Source organism: Mycteria americana, chromosome 3 (assembly GCF_035582795.1).
Source record: "Mycteria americana isolate JAX WOST 10 ecotype Jacksonville Zoo and Gardens chromosome 3, USCA_MyAme_1.0, whole genome shotgun sequence".
NCBI lineage: Eukaryota > Metazoa > Chordata > Aves > Ciconiiformes > Ciconiidae > Mycteria > Mycteria americana.
Genome location: NC_134367.1, coordinates 25,092,422 through 25,115,269, shown reverse-complemented (window position 1 = coordinate 25,115,269; position 22,848 = coordinate 25,092,422). Strand labels below are relative to the sequence as shown.

At 38.2% G+C, this 22,848-nt stretch overlaps 1 protein-coding gene across 1 annotated transcript in view; it reads left to right on the top strand.

The window, feature by feature from the left end:
- Positions 1 to 22,848, top strand: part of CSMD1 (CUB and Sushi multiple domains 1) — a 1,314,206-nt gene that overhangs the window by 972,733 nt on the left and 318,625 nt on the right. Inside the window, exons 16-17 of the mRNA XM_075498045.1 lie at positions 3,476 to 3,614; positions 14,631 to 14,818. Of these exons, the coding sequence (XP_075354160.1) occupies positions 3,476 to 3,614; positions 14,631 to 14,818 (327 nt within the window). The remainder of the gene's footprint in view (positions 1 to 3,475; positions 3,615 to 14,630; positions 14,819 to 22,848) is intronic.

Below are 22,848 nucleotides of genomic sequence, written 5' to 3'. Positions count from 1 at the left end.
TAATGTTCAAATAATTGTGTATCTTTTAGTAAACTATAGATATATAGTCAGACACTCAATTAAATGATACTTTTTTGAAGAAACTAATCCAAGCATTCTAATTGGTGTAAATCTCACACCTCCGTTAATTTCAGTGTCGTTGCAGTAACTTAAGGATCTAGATCTTATCACTTTTATGGTTTTTGTTATTTGGGCAATTTGACAAGTCAGTTCTCATAAGACTCTGCATTTCTAAGAAAATCTAGAGATACTGGAAAAAACATGTTAGCAGCCTGGTAGAAGTAGTGTATGTGAACCTAGATGTTGTACTAGCAGGATTTCTTATCCTGATTGAGCCATGTAATGAGTTATGCAGTGGATCAGGGTTATTTTGTTTAGAGCAAAACCAGCCCACTCCAAAGCATCTTCATCAAAAGATGTTTTCTCATTTTGAAACTCTAAACACAATTGATAAAGTATTCAATGTAATCTTTGTGTAATTTTATTTCCACAAACACATAGATAAAGGACCCAAGATGAGCACTTTTGAGAAAAAAAATGATAGAGAAAACAAATACAGGAACGACTCTTTAAGACAATACATAAGTACCGCTCAGTTATCCTTTCTTTGAACCTTGCAGGATGTTTACCTAGGTTTTAATGAGGAAAGGATTAAACTATTAGACTCTTTTTTAAAAAATTTTGCTTATTGTTTGTTTTGGTATAGAAGGAAGTATAATTCTTTCAAGTTACCTTCAGTGTGTGTTCCTTTCTGATGTGGATTCTCTTTCTAGCTGATAATTGAAGGAGCTTCTGGGTTTGGATTACAGTATGAACTAAGCATCCTTGCAAGTTAGTTTAGAGATAATTTAGTTTGCTCCTAGTTGTCTGAGATTTCTGAGCAACTGTTGGTTTTTGTTGTTGTTGCTCTGCTTTGTGTCTTTGTATACTTAACAATCTCTATAAGCAATACCTGAAATACATGAAGTAAGTGATGTGTTATAATCAGGTGAGAATCAACACTCTTCTGGTTCTTGTTTTTAATATGACAAAATTTAATTTAAAAAACCACCCTGGAATACATTTCATTCTTCATTAACTTTCCTCATGTAATGTAAATGCCATTTTCCTGACCAGTCATTTTGCCCCAGAGAGAACTGAGTGTGTATGTTTCATGTTTTGTGGGTTGCTTTTTTTCCCACTTTCTTAAATCTGGAAAAACTTCCCAGAGACAAGTGCAAGTCATGAATTAAATCAAATAAACGCTCTGAGTTCAATTTTTTTTGTTAAAAACATTGAATCAAAACTAGGAATATTAATTTGCTACTCATAAATTCATGTTACTATTCATTTCCATATGGCATAATAGGTTTGCTTGTCACTACTTAGGGGAACAGAAGAAAAGTGACAAGATTTCCTGCACTGCAATGTGGAATTTGCTGATAATGATACCACTGACTACTTGAGGGTAATACATATGATACTAAGATAAATTTACCTGACCTTGAAAGCCTTCCTGTTTTAGACTGCTCCATAGCCTTTGGTAAAATGTAACATCCCAAAGCCCTGTGCTATGACAGCTTAATTTTTTAAGGGACTCATGTTTCCCAAAATTTGTTAGTAATTTCTGCTGTTGTTTAATCCTGCACCAAAGTCCTCTGATCCTGCTCTGAAAAATGCTTCTCGTCTAGCCCTCTTACTTTCATAGCCTTATTGCAACACTTTTTTCCCTTTTATGGAGGAGGATCAAGTTAGAGAACTTTTAAACAAATTTGACATACAGGAATAGGCCTGATGGGATGCACCCAAGAGTGCTGAGGAAGCCAGCCAAGGCCACTCTCAATCATCTTGGGAAGGTCATTTAACCCAGGGAGGTTCCTGAGGACCAGAGGAAAGCAAATTCCTATCTTCAAGAAAGGAAAAAAGGAGGATCCAAGGAACTACAGGTCTCACCTCGATCATTGGGAAAGGTGATGCAGCAATATTCCTGGAAACCATTTCCAAACAATGAAGAACAAGATGGTGATTGGGAGTAGTCAGCATGGACTTATGAAGGAGAAATCATGCCTGACCAACCTGATAGCCTTCTGCGATGAGATGACTGGCCTGATGGATGAGGGGAGAGTAATGAATACTTTTTAATCTCAGTTTTAGTAAGGTGTTTGACACTGTATCATGTAAGATTCTCATAGACAAACTGATGAAGTATAGGCTAGAGAAGTTAACAGTGAGATGAACTGAAAACTGACTGAACTCTTGGGCTTATAGAGTTGTGGTCAGTGGCACAAAGTCCAACTGGAGGCTAGTCCATAGTGGTGTACCCCAGGGGTCAATACCGGGTCCAATACTGTTTAAGATCTTCAGTAATGATCTGAATGCTGGGACAGAGTGCACTCTAAGCAAGTCTGCAGATGATGTAAAACTGGGAGGAGTGGCTGATACACAATATGCTTGTGCTGCTGTTCAGAGGGACCTTGACAGGCCAGAGAATTGGGCTGAGAGGAAATGACAGGTCCTTCCCCTTTATTCAACATTGGTGAGGCTACGTCTAGAGTGCTGTGTTCAGTCCTGGGATCCCCAATACAGGAGAGACATGGACATACTGCAGTGAGTCCAGTGAAGGTTCACAAAGATGATTAAGGACTTCCAGCATGTGTCATACAGGAAGAAGTTGAGAGAACTGGGGTTGTCTAGACTGAAGAAAAGGCTCACAGCTCAGACGGGATCTTATGAATGTGTATACATACCTGATGGGACAGTGTGAAGACGGAGCCAGACTCTTTTCAGTGGTGTCCAGTGACAGGACAAGAGTCAAAGGACACAAACTGAAATACAAGAAATTCTGTGTAAACATAAGAAAAAACTTTCACTGCGAGAGTGATCAAACACTGGAACAGATAGCCCAGAGAGACTGTGGTGTGTCTGCCTTTAGAGGGAGGGTATGATCCTGACTGGACATGCTCCTGTCCAATCTGCTGTAATGAGCAGGGGATGGACTAGATGATTTCCAGAGGTCCCTTCCAACTTCAACGGTTCTATGATTCAGTGGAATATTTACAACAATCAGTAACACTGAGATGAACGATTACTCAAAAAGGTGGCACAATACAATGAAAATAATTAACTATAAATTACTTGGAACAATTTATCTGATATTTCCAAATAAATGTGGAATCATACTAGAACTAAAAAAAAGATGATACTTTTTTTTTAATGAGATAATGTGCTTTTCAACAGAAGGAAGGCTGGCAGAATCAAGTGCCATGCTCTTTGTATTAAGGTATCTATAGACTAATAAGCTATGATAAGATACACTGCAGGACTTATGACTCTGAAGGAAACAAAGTGCTCAACATAATGTAGAAAATTTAGTTCCGTTGTACATTAAACTTATTTTTCTATGCTTTTAAATTCAATTTTTGTAAATTCTTTGAATACATAATATTGTATTAGAAATACTGTGTATGATACAAGTATACATGCTTTTTTCTTTCAGCACCATGTGGTGGACATTTGACAGCATCAAGTGGTGTTATCTTACCACCAGGGTGGCCAGGATATTATAAGGACTCACTTAATTGTGAATGGGTGATTGAAGCAAGACCAGGACATTCCATTAAGATCACTTTTGACAGGTGAGAATCATAAAGTCAAATAACAAGTAACGTATCAGCACAAATATTTGTTTTAACATTGAAGAAGAAAAATATTCTTTGAGAACCCAAACCAGAACCAGAAAAAGAAATTGTGATGCAACACTCACAATAATATTCCTCAAGCAGAAAAGTTTAAAACTGTATTTACATTGTCTTTATTTATGTTTTAAACAATTTGCATTAATTGTCCACCTCCTAGCACATAAATAGGGATATCTTTTGGACTTTTTGACTACTTTGTATTCAGGTACAACTATATACTGTCCCTGATGATGACCAGGTCTTACTATAAGAGAGCATAATTTTCCTAGGGAAAAAAAAGATTTGTAAAAAAAGTTCTGAGTATTGTGTGTTGGATACATTTTTTTTCCTGTTAGGATTTTTCTCTGATGCAACATACATGACATAGCTAGACAAGTCCATAAAGTGTTGGGTGAGCAATTGGCTGATGGGTCAGGCTCAAAGAGTTATAGTAAATGCGGTTACCTCAGGCTGGTGGCCAGTCACCAGTGGGGTTCCCCAGGGCTCAATTTTAGGGCCAGTGCTCTTTAACATTTTTATAATTGATCTGGACACAGGAATCAAATGTACATTAAGTAAGTTTGCCGATGATACTAAACTAGGAGGAGTTGTGGACTCCCTCAAGCATAGAGAGGCCTTACAGAGAGATCTGGATAGACTAGAGAGCTGGGCAATCACCAACCATATGAAATTTAACAAGAACAAGTGCCGGATTCTCTACGTGGGATGGGGTAATCCTGGTTATATGTACAAATTGGGGACAAGAGGCTGGAGAGCAGCCCTGCGGAAAGAGATCTGAGGGTTTGGGTTGATGGCAAGTTGAATATGAGTCAACAGTGTGCCCTGGCAACCAAAAGGGCCAACCGTGTCCTGGGGTGCATCAAGCACAGCATAACTAGCGGGCAAAGGAGGTGATTGTCCCACTCTACACGGCACTGCTGCAGATCCATGTCGAGTACTGTGTGCAGTTTTGGGTGCCTCAATATAAGAAGGACATCAAACTATTACAGTGTGTCCAGAGGAGGGCGACCAAGATGGTGAAAGGTTTCGAGGGCAAGATTTACAAGGAGCAGCTGAGGCCACTTGGTTTGCTCATCTTGGAGAAGAGAAGGCTGAGGGGTGACCTCATCGCAGTCTACAACTTCCTCAAGGCGGGTAATGGAGGAGGAGGTGCTGATCTCCTCTCTCTGGTGACCAGCAACAGGACATGAGCAAGTGGAATGAAGCTGTGTCAGGAGAAGTTCAGATTGGACATTAGGAAAAGGTCCTTCACTGGGAGGGTCGTCGGTCACTGGAACAGGCTCCCCAGGGAAGTGGTCACAGCACCAAGCCTGTCAGAGTTCAAGAAGCATCTGGACAATGCTCTTGGTCATATGGTTTAGTTTTAGGTAGTCCTGTGAGGAGCAGGGAGTTGGACTCGATGATCCTTATAGGTCCCTCCCAGCTTGAGATATTCTATGGTTCCATGATTCTACTTAAGTGTATGTTAGCATACTATATGCTAACAGAGGGGATATCAGGATTTTGTTTGTCTGGATACTGCAGGTTTCACCATGGGTACTGACACAGAGATCAAAACAAAAAAAGATGTCCAGACATCAGAATATTGTTAAAGGCAGAGTCTTAAACTTCATTTTAAAGTATTATCTGACTGAAATTATCATCCCAATTACTTTGCAAAAACTTTATCTCAGTGTGGACCTAAATTAGAGCTACTGGAATGCACTGGGATTATGTCCCTGTGTAGTGTGCAGGTTTCTTTTGGAGTAATAATCTATTTGTCAAGGGGAATAATTTTCAGCCTAGCCTACCTCCTATGTGGAGTCAGTAGGTAGTGAAAGTATATTTAGGCACAAGGAATGTGAACTGCAGCATTTTTAATACTTTTGTAATTATTGTGACCTCAGTTAGTACTTTTGTCTAACCATACAAGTATCCAACAAAATTGTGAATATTTTTCCAAAGAAAGAAAGTGCTTAAAAAAATAAACCAAAATTTTAGAAATCTCCACCCTTCAAGCATCTTTGTAAAATAAGTAAAATATATCAGTTTTTTTAGGTGTTTCATCTAGATACTAGTATCACACTAAATACTCTACTTGACAAAAAGATGCAAAGGACAGTACAAAAGACAGCGCCTGGAGCTAGGCTGCAGTGGCTTCTATGGTACTGGCCTTCCTGTATTGTACTAGCCTATTACCCAAGGGAAGGCAATAATCTGTGTCCAGTTTCACCTTTGCATGGAGTCAACAATGATGAGCAAAATTTCTCAGTGTCATTCAGCCTTCTATTTCTAAGAGCAGAAACGAAAAGGGATGAAAATTAATGGAGAGAAGGGCAGAAGAATGTAAAAGTGACTGTTACTGGGTCAAATCAAAGATCCATCTTGCTCGATATTGTGTTCCTCACAGGAACAAAAATGCAGAATCCTAGGGAAGAGTGTGAGGACCAGGTAAGTGTCTGATATTTCCTCTAAGTACTTCTCCAGTTTGCAACTCGGGACATTCCTGAACTGAAAGGTGCGTTTTCTAATGTGCTTAGTGAGTTTCTGCATGTATCACTGCCATTGATTTGTTTGTTTCCCTCTTGCACCCATGTAAACTTAACATTCACAACATTCTTCAGTTTGGGGAACTCACTGGAATATCTGTCTCAGACTGACGTGCCATTGATAGGGGTGGTGACATATACAGACGAGGTGAACAGCAAGTCACCAGAACTAGACAGCACTCACCCAGGAGCCCTGAATGAATACAAAAGATGAGATGGCTGAACAACTGAAAGTTGTGTGTAACTGTAACTGTTCTTTTAAAACTGTCTTGATACCTGTGAACTTCAGGAACCAGATTGTTTAAGTCTTTCATGGTGATCTAAGGAACTGCATACTGGATGCCCACTATGAAAACTGTAAGAAAGTGTAGCACTAGTGGAAGCATAGAGAAATACAATATACTGAGGAAGTGTCGATATGGCTTTTGTAATGAAATCCTATCTCAGAAAACTATTAGAATTCTTCGATGGTGTCATAAAGCATAGAAATATGTTGGATATAGTTTACCTGGGTTTTCAAAATGCAAGTTTTGTATTTTGCACCTCACCCTGCAAATGGCTGTTAAAAAGCTAAGCATCATTTTAATACAAGGAAGAACATTTCATTAATAAAAACTTAATTAACAGACGATAAAAGTCTCACTGTGGAATTTTGGGTGTTCTACAGAGATCTTTATTATGTTCAAAACTGTTCAGCATGTTCAGAAATGATCTTAAAAAGGAGAAAATTAGACTAATAATACTAAGTTATTCAGGATATTAAAAACAAGGGATGACTGAAGAATTGCTGAAGATTCTTACAAGACTGGATGTCTGGGCAACAAAACTGCAGGTAGATTAAATAAATGCAAAGTGAATCATATAAGAAAAAGAATTCCACCTTGATATATAAAATGATGCGTTTTGAACTGACACTGGTCACTGAGCTGCTAAAGTTCAGGTAACCTTTTGTCAAGAAATATGAATGAAAACTAACACATGCATAGAAGAATTTTGTGAACATGATTAGAGGCATGAAACATAGCATAGGGGAGAAGATTAAAATAGGTTGTATATTTAGTTTACCGTATCCTTTTTCCAGTCCTGTTTTGTTTTCTTATTATAAATGCAAAGGACAGAATGAACAATATCAGAGAAGAATGGAACTGTTTAAACAGCTTTCATAAAATTATCATGTTAGTTCTTACAACAAACAAAAGGTTGCTTGCTTTCATTGCATTCAGCAGGAAGTTCCAGAATTTTAAGTTGCTATTTTTTTTTCTCATTAAAGCCTTAATATATTAATTATAAGCTTATATTTTTTCCAACTTTTTAAAAAAAATTAATCATCAGAAGCCTGAGGTTCAGGGACATCTTCCCAAATGCAGTGAAAGCAAACAGCCATATTAGTTGTAAGACGGAGCATTTTAATTTTATAAAAGGAAATGCGTTGCCTGAAGTTGCAGATGTTTGGACGACCGACTATGACCTTAACAGTATGACCACTATATTTCTGAGAAAATTAATGGGAAACAGGCTTCTGTGACATATGGTCCAGTTTAAGAACTAAATTTACTGAATTTTAGACAGATGTGCACACATAGTCCATTAAAAGAATTCTAGAGCTTTGTGTACAAATTGAACTGCAATGAAATTAAACAAGAACTTGGGAGTTTACGCTCATACAAAATTGAGAATTCTTATCATGTATAATTTTTAAAGTACAGCTGACAATCAATTAATCTACTCCAGCTTTATATCAGCACTATTAAAAGAAGGATTCTGTCTCCTTTCTCTATATGTTTCAATTACAAAACAATATTACCATTAAGCACACTGGTTTTGGTAAATGGAGAAGAAACATTTCCTTGCTTTCTTTGGAGGTTTATGAAGCTTTCCTGGCAAGTTTAGAAAATTGTATAGCCTTACTACATCACATTATAAATTTTGTTAAAAGTGTTATACTTTGGGAAGTTAATGATAGTATAATAATCTCCCTTTTGCAATAAAGTTATTTTCATTGTTAACATGTAAGCTTTGCTACCCAGATTAAAAATTGGATGGAAAATCTTTTTATTACTTACAAGAAACTAACTCTGCTGTCTGATATAATATTAGCGAATTACAAATCAGTAAGCAGAATCACTATAAAATAAATTAAAAAGATCAATTAATTGATTTTGTCAATTAATTGACAAGTACAATATTTTGTCAAGTATTTTGTCTAGTTTGGGGAAAAAAGAACCCTTTTATACTTTGCTATATGACTTGCCATCACAGATATAGCTGCCAGAATGAAACTTTGCACGAATGTGCTATTCATAATGTAAATTATCTCACTCTTGAGCTAATGAAGCTTTAATGTTGCTAGACGAATGTGCCTTACCAGAGTACTTATAAACTTTCCAGAAATAGCAGCAAATGACTGAGTAACCCTATGAACATTTTACATTGAAACATTTTGCATTTCAGATCATGACTAATGCCTGGAAGGGTAACAAAAAGGTAAAATCTAATCGATTCGAGCCATAAGGAAAGGGGCTAGGAGGATAACTGCTGACTGGAAGATTTTTGGTACTTTGACTATTAATGAAAACTTATTGGATAGAATATAAAAGAAACCTCCTTATTCAAAACCTACCTAACTATATATATGAAGAACAGTATAATATAGCATTACCGAAGTCTTTTTAAAATTCTCTGTGAACGTTTGGAGAATGTCCTAACTTTTGCTAACATAAGTATGCTAATAAACATTAAAATAAAATTTAAAAAACCCCAGAAAGTAACTCTTAATTAAGTACTTTCAGTAAGGATGCAGAACTTCCAATAATAAATCATCTTGATTTATCATTTCAGTGACAGTGCAAAGATTGCAAAAAAAAATCACAACCCAAACAACACCCCCCCACACCCTCTCAAAAACAGACAAGTGAACTAGAAATAAATTCATAGCATCATAGAATCACAGAAACTAGGTTGGAAGGGACCTCAAGGATCGTGTAGTCCAACCTTTCTTGGCAAAAGCACGGTCTAGACAAGACGGCCCAGCACCCTGTCCAGCCAAATCTTAAAACTATCCAATGTTGGGGAATCCACCACTTCCCTGGGGAGATTATTGCAATGGCTGATTGTTCTCATCGTGAAAAAAATTCCTCTTGTGTCCAATCGCAATCTCCCCAAGAGTAATTTGTACCCATTACCCCTTGCCTTTTCCATGTGACTCCTTTTAAGAAGGGAGTCTCCATCTTCTTTGTAGCCTCCCTTTAAATACTGGAACATGGTGATAAGGTCTCCCCTAAGCCTTGTTTTCTCAAGGCTGAACAAACCCAGTTCTCTCAGCCTTTCCTTGTATGGCAGGCTCCCCAGTCCTTTGATCATCTTTGTGTCCCTTCTCTGCACCCTCTCCAGCCTGTCTGCATCGTTTTTGTATAGCAGGGACCAAAACTGAACACAGTATTCCAAGTGTGGCCTGACAAGCGCTGAGTAGAGTGGGATAATTCTTTATCTCTGCTGGTGATGCCCTTGTTGATGCAACCGAGCATCCTGTTGGCTTGCTTTGCCGCAGCAGCACACTGTTCACTCATATTGAGCTTGTTGTCCACCAGGACCCCCAGGTCCCTTTCCACAGAGCTGCTCCCCAGCTGGGTAGATCCCAGCCTGTGCTGCCCTCCTGGATTATGTTTTCCCAGGTGAAAGACCTTACATTTGTCCTTGTTGAACTTCATAAGGTTCTTGTTAGCCCACTCTTCCGGCCTATCCAGGTCTTTCTGCTCTCCATGTGACTCTCCCTTCTGAAGTGTCCACTTCCACACTCAGTTTAGTATCATCAGCAAACTTCACCAGGGTACACTTGATCCCATCATCCAGATCACTTATGAAGATATTAAACAGTGCTGGGCCCAATATCAATCCCTAGGGGACCCCACCTGTGACAGGTTGCTGGTTTGAAAAGGAGCTATTTACCACCAACCTCTGGGTGCAGCCTGTCAGCCAGATACCCACCCACTGCACAGACCACTTGTCTAGACCGAACTCATCAGTTTCTCTAGAAGGACGTTGTGGGAAACCATATCAAAAGCCTTGAAGAAATCCAGGTAGACAACGTTCACAGCTCGCCCCACATCAACCAAGCAGGTTACTTGGTCATAGAAGGCAATCAGGTTTGTCAAGCACGATTTGCCCTTGGTGAATCCATGCTGGCTTTTCCCAATTGTGTGTTTCATTTGACTTATGATAGGCCACAGGAGGATTCGTTTCATAACTTTCCCAGGGACTGAAGTAAGACTGATGGGCCTATAATTTCCTGGATCTTCCTTTAAGCCCTTCTTGTAAATCCTGTTGACATTAGCCTTCTTCCAGTCTTCTGGGATGTGCCCTGATCTCCACGACTTCTCAAAGGTTATGGAGAGCAGCCTTGCAATGACATCAGCCAGCTCTCTTAACACCCTCAGGTGGATATTGTCAGGGCCCAATGATTTGTAGGGGTCAAGCTCCTGCAATATTTCACATACCAACTCTTCCTTCACTAACGGTGGGTCTGTGTTTGCATCAACCTGGATTTTTTTTCCCAAGGCCTGGGGCCCAACAGCGCTCATAAAGCCAGAGGTGAAGAAAGTGTTGAGAACCTCTGCCTTTTCAGCATTGTTGGTGACTAATTCACCTCTCCTGTTTAACAGTGGGCCAATATTTTCCTTCTAAGTTTGAGATGAGCAAGAACCTCCTGGGAATAAAGATTGTTGTAGTGGGTAGCAATTCTTGTAGGAGTTTTCTTAAGTTCTCTGTCTCCAGCAAGGGTTTGCAAGCCACTGTTGTCATAGAATCATAGAATCATTTAATCATTTAGGTTGGAAAAGACCTTTAAAATCATCAAGTCCAACCATTAACCTAGCACTGCCAAGTCCATCACTATACCATGGCCCTAAGCACTACATCTACATGTCTTTTAAATACCTCCAGGGATGGTGACTCAACCACTTCCCTGGGCAGCCTGTTCCAATGCTTGACAACCCTCTCGGTGAAGAAATATTTCCTAATATCCAGTCTAAACCTCCCCTGGGGCAACCTGAGGCCATTTCTTCTTGTCCTATCGCCTGTTACCTGGGAGAACAGGCCAACTCCCACCTTGCTACCTCCTTTCAGGTAGTTGTAGAGAGCGATAATGTCTCCCCTCAGCCTCCTTTTCTCCAGGCTAAACAACCCCAGTTCCCTCAGCCACTCCTCAGAAGACTTGTGCTCTAGACCCTTCACCAGCTTTCTTGCCCTTCTCTGCACACGCTCCAGCACCTCAATGTCTTTCTTGTAGCGGGGAGCCCAAAACTGAACACAGTATTCAAGGTGCGGCCTCACCAGTGCCGAGTACAGGGGGACAATCACTTCCCTAGTCCTGCTGGCCACACTATTTTTGATACAAGCCAGGATGCTATTGGCCTTCTTGGCCACCTGAGTACACTGCTGGCTCATATTCAGCTGGCTGTCGACCAATACTCCCGGGTCCTTTTCCGCCAGGCAGCTTTCCAGCCACTCTTCCCCAAGCCTGTAGCATTGCATGGGGTTGCTGTGACCCAAGTGCAGGACCTGGCACTTAGCCTGTTGAACCTCATACAGTTGGCCTCGGCCCATCAATCCAGCCTGTCCAGATCCATCTGTAGAGCCTTCCTACCCTCAAGCAGATCAACACTGCTGCCCAACTTGGTGTCGTCTGCAAACTTACTGAGGGTGCACTTGATCCCCTCGTCCAGATCATTGATAAAGATATGAAACAGAACTGGCCCCAGTACTGTTTCACTGTTTTCCTGTTCCCCAGGTTTCCCTGGGGAACACCACTTGTGACCGGCACCAACTGGATTTAACTCCATTCACCACAACTCCTTGGGCCCGGCCATCCAGCCAGTTTTTTACCCAGTGCAGCGTATGCCCGTCCAAGCCATGAGCAGCCAGTTTCTCTAGGAGGATGCTGTGGGAAATAGTGTCAAAGGCTTTACTAAAGTCTAGGTAGACAACATCAACAGCCTTTCCCTCATCCACTAAGCGGGTCACCTTGTCATAGAAGGAAATCAGTATGATCAGGATTATGATCAGTAGATCACAGCACTCTGCTAAGAAAACTGCAATTGCTGGCTGAGAGCACTTTATTCCTAATTAGTTTCCCTCACAAACAGAACTGTCAAAATAATTGAACTATTGAATTATTGATCTTGAGTCCATTCATTATGAGTACAAATAAAGTATTTAAACCAGCCTAGCAGTATCTGTTTTCCTATTCTGCTGCAGGGTAAATCAATGTATAATCTCTGAAATTATGGAAAGGTACTGAAAAACTGTCAAGTACTTTAGTGATGCCCTCTGTGACTGTCTATTTTTGGTGAGTTAAACATAATCAGAGAACCTTCCCAGTCACAAGAACTCATGTGTTTGTGCAGTTAAATTGTTGAAGTAGTCTGTAGCTTACTTATTGAGCTTGCCAACAAGCATTTTCCCAAATAATTGTCAAGCATGGTCAGGAGTTAGTGTGGGCAAGCAACCATTTATAATAGGAAATTTGAATAATATCTCCCTGTTTCAGAGGCTAAAGGATGTATTTAATAGTATGGATGTAGGCCATTCCATGCTAGCTGGCTTCACTGCCAGAGACTGGTCCTGACAATGCTTAATGTATTAGCGAGCCTGCAAGCCCTGTATTCCACTGTCAGAGTGGATAGATAGCAGTGAAAGCAGTCATCTGGATTTTAGCCAACATATCCAAATAGAGTAGGTCGCTTGGTTGAAAGCACCATAAATCTAGAGAGTTTTCTGTGTGAAGAGGAGGGCATAATCTGAAGGGCCTGTCAGTTTCCAAGCAGTCATTAGCTCTGATAGTTAAGCAAACAAATACTTTCTGATTTCTGAATGTGCTTTTATTTTCAGGGAATCGTGAGAGAACTACTAAAGAGAACTACAGAGACTACTAAATACTTGCTGTTACTGATACTGATGTGTCTGTGAAGATGATTTTACATGACCAATGCTAATTGGTCTGTAAAATATAATGGCCTGGCTGGGGAACTTGTTCATTCTGTCATCATTACCTAACAAAATATAAAGTTTATTCACACTTTGAAAGAATATCCCATGTATTTCCCCTTTTCTGAATGTTTAATAATTTGCAGTTTTCCTTAATTACAAAACCAGAGTTTCTTATCTCCAAACCCACTAAACATGTGTCCCATATTGGCAAGACAGCTTAAGGGCATTCACTTTGAAAAAATTGTTGTATTGCATAGGGGCACAGTTTGTTGTTCTCAGAAACTGAACTAATAAGCCCTATGAGAAAAGAAGAGAAAATCTCAGAACATATGCTTTTTTATATACTTGCTGTGAAAGATTAATGTCTTATAAAAATAAGAATATTGGGTTTGCAGGCAAATATATTTAGACCAGTATAGACATCTGTGTAATAACACAAACTTTGTTGACAGGAAAATTGATGCGTGCAAGGTTTAGATGCTGCAGCTTGCAAGAGTATCTGATATAATCACAAACTGTCTTGAAAAGCATCTGATGTGAAAAATGCCAGTCAAAATTTCATCTACAGAAAGAGCAGATTTGGGCTGTTTGATTTAAGAACAACTAGCAGTGAATGACTGCACACATAGACATTCTTTATGAACTGGAAAAATGTGACGTGGTTTAGTGATTGACACAGACATTGTTGCTGCTGTTGATTTTAAAATTTATTTGTTCTTGTAAATCAACTATCTCGTCAGTCTCCTTCACTTTGTCCAATCTTGTCGATACTATCTGTTTCTTTGACACATTGAGATAAACTAAGGAATTCTGCTTATTATAACTGTAACAAATTTCAAAATGAGGGCCTGATTTAAGTTTAGTATTTTTGTACTGCTTTACTGCATAGGACAAAAATAATTATTTAAAAGTAAAGTAGCGATCTATGTTAGAAAAAAATATTTGGATAAAAAATTAAACAGCTGAATATGTAAAACAGCTTTTGCCAAATAGCAAATATCAAATAATGAAATTCTTGAGGTAAAATAATGAAATATTATTGAAGATGTCTAACAATTATTTAGCCTGAGGGCAAGAAATTTCTTGGATCGTCATAATGCAGTTTTCTTTGAGACAATTTGCAGTTTTCTACACAGGTTCCCCACTAAATGTCTTTCTGAAGCCCAGTCATATACTTGATCTGAAGTATATTACATCCATTATGAATTTTATCTGATACCAGACACAACAAAGCAAGGAAAAAGATGCGTAAAACTTTCCTTAGTTGTTATCTTCAGTAATACACCGATGGATCTGTAGATATGCAAATTTTTATCTGTAGATATGCAAATTTTTATATGTATGATATTCTTGATCAGTTACACATGAGTTGAATTTCTGACAGTTAAAGAAAATAACATAATTCCTCTGCCTACCAGCTGACTTGCATATTCCTTTTCAGATTTCAGACTGAAGTTAATTATGATACTTTGGAAGTCAGAGATGGACCAGCTAGCTCATCCCCATTAATTGGAGAATACCATGGAACACAAGCACCCCAGTTCCTTATCAGTACTGGAAATTACATGTATCTGCTGTTCACTACAGACAACAGTCGTTCCAGCATTGGTTTCCTAATTCACTATGAGAGTAAGCCTGATATTTCTCTGATAGATTTTTATTTAACTTTGAAAATAACATTCCATTTGAAAATGAGCAAACGATTGTGAATAAATAAACTTCAGTAATTGTATTTGTATAAGAACAAATTATGTTTACTCTATGCTGTACTGACAGATAACTCTGAAACTATTAATTCATTTTGGAAATCTTTTCTTCATGAGTTCTTGTATGTTATTCAGAATGTTTATGGACCTAGGTGTTTAACCAAATGAAGAGCAATTTTAGAAACTTGCCCTTATGGGTAAAGATATATTGTTCTTTTTTGGTTTGGGTTTTTCCCCTCTTCTCTCTCACTTTCTCTCTCTCTTTTTCTCTTCCTCTGATTTTAATACAATTTTGCAGTACTGAGCAGAATTAGGCCTTATCCACGATGATTCCAAAATGCAAATAAATGCATATTAATATCTCCCTGTGAACTATAGAATCATTGTAATAGCATTTGCTTTTAAATTAGATACATAAAATGACATATATTAAACGGTCTGAAGTCATACTGATCTTTATATGATAGCATAGCCATTCACTGAATAAAGAGAACTTATGTGTTTAGTGTGATTGTGCAAAACAAATAACGTTGTTTTTATCAATTGTTCTTATCTGGAAACTAACCTGATTGAAGTAAATTTGCTGTCATATTACATCTGAAATGAGTGCCTAAACTTATATTTCTTAGCTACATCATAACTTGGAAATTCTGCATAGCTTCTTTTAGCTTTGGCTTAGACATGGTGGTAATGGCTGAACAGACTATAGCATGGTAAACTGCAAGGCTGCTAAATCATGTAAAGACAAGGAACAGTAGGTAGGTTTCTGCATGAGTTATGTGCAGATGCTGATTTTCCCTGATTGTATTGGATCTGAATGTTGCTGTAACATTTTGTAATGCGGTCCTTAAATATTTATAATTTTGTGTTTTATTTTAAGCCCCCTGTCAGGTAGATGTCTTTTGTTCTGTTAAAAATTAAAACAATTAGTAATAAAATATCATCTGCACTACACATTCTTAAAGAGAAAGGTCTAATTATGAAATTATTTACAATTATATTTGTATATTCATTTTTTATCTTTGTTGAAAATTTTAATATCTCACATACATGACACTAGTTTTTCAGTGATATTTCTCTAGGTAGTCTGATAAAATGTGAGAATTAAATTTGATAGTGCACTGTAAACCTTGAAATTGGATTAGATCTTTAACAAGTAAAGATGACGAAAGGCTAGCAAATGATCTTCATCTTCTTTTACATATAGTTCCAATGCATAGTATATAAAAAAAGCTTTTTATATAGAAAACTAATATATTTCCCATTTTAAAAGTCATAACAAACCTAAATTTTTTTTTCAGTGTCCTTCTGAGCAGATTGACTCCCTGAATAAAGCATCTTTCTCTTTCTGTAGAAGTAACATTTAAAAGGGTATTATTTTTTTGCTTAGAAATGAGTAAGAGGATGAAATGAAATTAAGAAAAAGAGTAAATTATTTTAAGTTCTCAGTTTAAGGAGTGAGATTGTTTAATTTTTTGTGAATTATATTTCCCATTAAATAGTTATCTGATAATTGAGTTTCAATAGGTATTAACAAAAAGCTTAACATGCTTTCTTAGTTACAGACAGTGACTGCTGTTTCTCTTATGCTTTTATGTCATTGTGAATGACATTCAGCAGGCAGATTAAACAATTAAATTTGTCGACATAGAAGTGTCTAGAGCCTGAAAGTTATGTTTTTGGGCAATGGACATCTGGTCAATGCAATCAATAGAGTCCATGGGGCAATTCAGTAAACTCTGAAGTAGAATCCAGGGGCTATATTAGATTGCATAAGCATGGATAGTTAGAGTTATTTTAGGTACTATGCCATCTAGTTGCCAAGTACTGCACTAGAGATTTGGATATTGCACAAGTCCTTTGCCATGTCTACCAGTTCCATGGAGACATCCTGGTTATGATAGGATAGCACTAGAAACGTATATTGAGACAAAGAAGTACTGAAGGAGCTAGTGGATGTTATGGCAGGAACCCTCTCGATCATCTACCAAAGGTCTTAGGAGTCTGGGGAGGTCCCTGCTGACTGGAAGCTAGCCAATGTTACGCCAATCTACAAAAAGGGCGTGAGGGAAGACCCACGGAACTACAGACCTATTAGTCCAACCTCAGGTCCTGGAAAAATTACGGAGAAGATTAGACTGGGTACTATTGAAAGGCATTTAAAGAATAATGCAATCATCAGGCACAGTCAACATGGGTTCACAAAGGGAAAATCCTGTTTAACTAATTTGATATCCTTCTATGATAAGGTCACCCACGTAGTGGATGAAGGGAAGGCAGTGGATGCAGTTTTTCTGGATTTTAGTAAGGCTTTTGATACTGTCCCTCACAGCATCCTTCTGGACAAGTTGGCCAGCTGTGGGATGAGCGGGTTCATGGTGCACTGGGTGAAGAACTGGCTGAAGGGCGGAGCTCAAAGGGTTGTAGTGAATGGGGCTACATCTGGCTGGCGGCTGGTCACCAGTGGTATTCCTCAGGGTTCAATTCTAGGGCCAGTTCTGTTCAATATATTTATCAACGATCTGGAGGCAGGAGTTGAATGCACCATTAGCAAGTTTGCTGATGATACCAAACAGGGAGGTGCTGTTGACTCTCTTGAGGGACAAGAGGCCTTGCAGAGGGATCTCGATAGATTGGAGCATTGGGCTATGATTAATGGCATGAAATTTAACAAGTCCAAATGCTGGATTCTGCACCTGGGACAGAGTAATGCTGGGCACAAGTATAAACTGGGAGAGGAGTGGCTGGAGAGCAGCCCTGCAGAAAGGGATCTGGGGGAGCTGGTCGCCAGCAGGCTCAATATGAGTCAGCAGTGTGCCCTGGCAGCCAAGAGGGCAAACCGCATCCTGGGGTGCATCAGACACAGCATAACCAGCCGGTCAAAAGAGGTGATTATCCCGCTGTATTCAGCATTGGTGCAGCCCCACCTTGAGTACTGTGTGCAGTTCTGGGCCTCACAAATTAAGAAGGATGTGAAGGTCCTTGAATGCATCCAGAGGAGGGCAACAAAGCTGGTGGAAGGGCTGGAAGGCATGTCCTGTGAGGAGCAGCTGAGGACACGGGGTTTGTCTAGTTTGGAGAAAAGGAGGCTGAGGGGCAACCTCATTGCTCTCTACAGCTTCCTGAGGAGGGGAAGTGGAGAGGGAGGTGCTGATCTCTTCTCCCTGGTATCCAGTGGTAGGACGCATTGGGAATGGTTCAAAGCTGTGCCAGGGAAGGTTTAGACTGGACATTAGGAAGCATTTCTTTACTGAGAGGGTGGCCAAACCACTGGAACAGGCTTCCTAGAGAGGTGGTCGATGCCCCAAGCCTGTCAGTGTTTAAGAGGCATTTGGACAATGCCATTAACAACATGCTTTAACTTTTGGTCAGTCCTGAATTAGTCAGGCAGTTGAACTAGATGATTGTTGTAGTTCCCTTCCAACTGAAGTAGTCTATTCTGTCTATTCTAAAATTTCTCTCCTTGCAATTTTGCTGAATAAATTGTTCCCTAGTTTGCCCTGACTGGGATGATCAGATCTCTTTGGACTATGAAAGGAGCTTAAAGACCAAAGAAGCCTATAGACACATCAGTGGAAGCACCTAAACTGAAATCGAATCTAGCCCTGAATGTCCACACTGTAGAAAAATAATACAATATAAACATTCCAACTGGAATGGGTATGTCCATATTCACAGCATAAGTTGTACAGAGAAAGCTTACTAAACACTTCATACCTTTGTCAGTGCATTTGCTCCTCAAGGCTCCTTAAGTCAGTCACAGCCTCACTGTTTATATTGGTTTCTTCTCACACTTGGTTTCTCACAGAACAAAAATTGTCTCTATGTTGCATTGTGTTGTACATGTTCATGTAATGCAACTGGAGTTTGCTGCAGAGTCTCTCTTCTTGTGTTAGTCAGCATTGGGAGCTCCTGAAGCATTTCTGTAGTGGGTATCAGACATATGTCCTTCCTTGATCCTTACCTCTGTATTGACAAATGTGCACATGCCAGAGGGAAGCTAGTTACAATAACCACTAACATGGAAGTACTAAGCAGATTAAGTCAGTGTTTTCAAAGAACAAAACCAGGTGGAAAGACTCTATGGAGATGCTGAGTCGTCTGTCAGGAACAGGGGAGACCAAAATTATATTTTGATTGCCCTTGCAGGCTTAACTATAGAAGTTGCTAATGTTAAAGAAATCACAACAGAACTTCTATTTGTTACACATTTCTTCCACTTGTAGGAGAAAAGGCAATCAACTGTAAGTTTTAAGAAAAGTTTCTGAATATTTTCTTTGGAAATTCAAATAACTATCTTATTTAGAAGTGTCCTAAAAATCTTCCAATTATAGTAATAACTTTGAAGATAAATTAAATCACTGAACTGTGAGGCAGAAGGATCTTAATCTTGCTTAAAATAAAAAGCTCAATATAAGCTGTACCAACTTGCCACTGAGATGGCAGTAATATTCTATTAAGCTAAAATATTCCTGTAATACAGCTTTAATATAAATGTGACCCCTTAAAGGTACTTCAGATGTGAAGGCAATTTGTTAATTCCCTGCCTTAAATGTCTGTAATTCAGCTTTTTGATGACACTTCTAACATAGCTAATGCAAGACAGTGTAGGTCATCTGTTATGCATCTAAGTAAAAAAATTAATAAAGTACCCATAATATTCTTTAATTAAAACCACTGATAAAGTAGTCAATGTTATCAAGAATAATTAACCTATATTCTTTTGACCACCTTGCCTCATGCCTCACTTATATCTCCCTGATCTCTCAACTTCCCTAGTTATGTGCTTTTGGGGTTTTTTTTTGCAGCTTCTCATTCTGTGAGGTAGATTGTGCAATCTTAGTCTTTTCCTTAAACCAAAACAGGTAAAAATAACTTTATCCACAGATTCCATTAATGTAAAGCCACTTTTTATTAAGGTATTTTTGAAATGTATCTTTCCTTGAACAAGAAAACATGATCATTTTCAAAGAAAATTGAGCAATTATTTCTTAAATCCAGATAATTTATTTAAATGTCTGTGTTTATTTATGGATTAACATTCCTTTCTGTACTAAAATTTATCTGAAAAATGGAACAGAGATCATAGTTATGCATCAAGACTGTAATCATCCCATATTACCATGTACATCAGTATGTATTTGATAAACATTCCATTTTTCTTACATACTCAGGGAAAATTGTTTAAAGTCAAGGATCATCCATCTTTGTAAAAACTTTCCTTTTATGTCTTTTAAAAAATCTAGTAAAATTAGTGTTGTGGTTTTCCTTAAATTAAATGTTATTGATAATAAAAAAGATAAAGGTAATACTTTATCCATAATGTATAAAATTAGATATTTGTTTAGATTTGATTTTGGAAAAGAATTTTTTAGACCCACAAATATGCAATCTTCAGGGACGTAACAAAGTGTCAATATCATTCAGACAGCCCACAATCAATTTTAGCAAGGATAACATAAAAACAACATACTTCCTTACACTTTTTCATTTGACGAAAACATAATCCTTGTGAATAGTCTCAATGTGAAGAAAAGATTTGTATATTTTTCACTGCCGGGACACACTCACTGGAAAACGTTTTTTGAATGCTGGGAAGAACTTTTTGTTTCAGCAGTTGATTTTACTCTGACTAATAAGAAGAACCAATAGAGAGCCTGAATAAGAAAGACAATTTTTGTGAAAGTGCCCCTGAAATAGCAGAGTTTATGACTCTTAAGAAATGAAAGAATGAGGCAACACAATGTGATCAAGTTGATGGTTTTCAGAAATCTAAACTTCACCAAACTTGAGAAATTCATTCTCTTAGGAATGAATTCTGAAAGTCATTTATAAAAGAGATGATATTAAGGCCCAACAGCAAACTGTATTTTTTGGAGAGAAAGAAAAAATACTATCCATTTCTGTAGCTATTTAAAAATCCCTTTTAATGAAGTGTAAACCAGAAGTTAATCATGTAAATGTTGGATATAGTCAAACATTGCTATAGGTGGCCATCAAAGAATTTTGACCATGTACTTAACACAAGTAAGTGAACGTTTACAAGGTAAGAATACAGCATATGGGAAGAGGGTAATACACAATACTGAGATAATTAAATATATTTTATTCATCAGGGACTGCTGAAATTCCCTGTGCTATACTTAAAGGCAAAGCAGAAGCAGTCTTCACTCCACGGAAAATTATGTCTGAAAATTCAAAACTGTAGGGAAGTTTCAAATAATTGCAGAAGGGCACACACCTTTAAAAGAAAGGAGGGGGAAAAAAAAGATTACAAAAAAAAAAAGATAAGGACCAGAAGGATCAAGGATATAAGTTTAACATCATTCTTTAAAGATACTAGTTTCAAGCTGATAAACAAGGTGATAAGGAACAAATGATTTGTATTTGATAAGAACAGATTATGTCAAGCCAATCTAATTTCTTTCTTGACAGGTTAACTGGTTTTGTAGATTTGGGAATGGAAAAGGAAGGAAACAGCTCTGTGTTGACATCTATAAGGCTTTTAGAAGTCTTCCAGAGAAAATACAGAAATTTGGTCTAGATGAAATTATTATAGGTGCTACAAGCACTTCAGTAAGCACTGGAAAAAGTTGCCCAGAGATGCTGTGCAATCTCCATCCTTGGAGCTACTAAAAATGCATCCAGACATGGTCCTGTGCAACCAGCTCTAGGTGACCCTGCTTGAGCAGGGGGCTTGAACCACATGACCTCCAGAAGTGCCTTCCAACCTCAACCGTTATGTGATTCTGTGATGCTGTGAACAATTTTGAAAACTTTTATGCAGAGCTGCCAGCAATTCACTGTCTAGCTCAAATTTGTAGGGTTCCTACTCTGATCTGTCCTAGATCCAAAACCATCTGATATTTTTATTATTAACTTTTATGATAATATAAGAAGGTTGGATAAGATTCCAACTTACAATTATAGCAAGCACTATGGTGGAGAGGGTTAGAATTCAAAACAAACTAGATGAACTGAAGAAATGGTCTGAAATAAAAAAAAAAATCAAATTCTATAAAGAAACATGCTGAGCATAAACGGGGAAGGAGAAATGACATGCACAAATACAAAATAGAAATAAAATAGGAAAGGATATGTTTTTTACACAAAACAAATAATCTAGAGAAAAATGTAGTAGTAATGCAAAAAGTCGAATCTTCTGGCTGTTGTAGTTAATCATAAAAAAAAAAAGAAAAGAATTACAGAAAAGACAATTTTTGTTTACAGGACTATTTTCTCTAGGACTTGGAAAATAATTATTTCATTTCATTTGGTGACCAGAGACAATATTGTGTCCAGATTGGGACCCAGATTAAAAAAAGTAGGAGGTTGTTTACATGGAAAACATGACACATATGGAGTCATTGAAAGGTCTGTACTTGTTTAGTCTAGAAAAGGGATGACTTGGCAGGCAGGAGGGAAGGTATGATAAAAATCTCATGTGCCTAGTACCTAAGAATTGCAGCTAGTCCTGGAGTTCAGTCTAGAACTCTGCCAGTGCTCCCTGTCAGCAATGAGCAGGAGAGAGGTGACATGCTAGTTCTGCCATTCTAAATGACTTCCATAGCTCGTTAACAAAAATAATATGCACCCAAGTGCTCTCCTAAATTTGACTATGTTATGCCCTTTCACTTGGAAATACCCTCCAGATATTCTTTAGAGAAAGATTTTTTCAACTTTTATGTGGAAGAGGAATGAAAAAAGCTCTTGTAATAATAGCACGACCCCCCCTCTTCCCTTTCATCCTCTATACCCCCTTCCACTACCTTAATTCTCCCACTTCTTTCTTCCCTTTTTCAAGCACCTCTGCTTCCCTGCCTCCTTTATAACATCATTAATACGTTTCTCTAACATGATTTTTTAAAATCCGTTAACTGTATCACTGTAGAATATTTCGTTTCAATGTCAGTAATGTGACAGCAAACAATTCAAATGCAGTCACTCACTGCT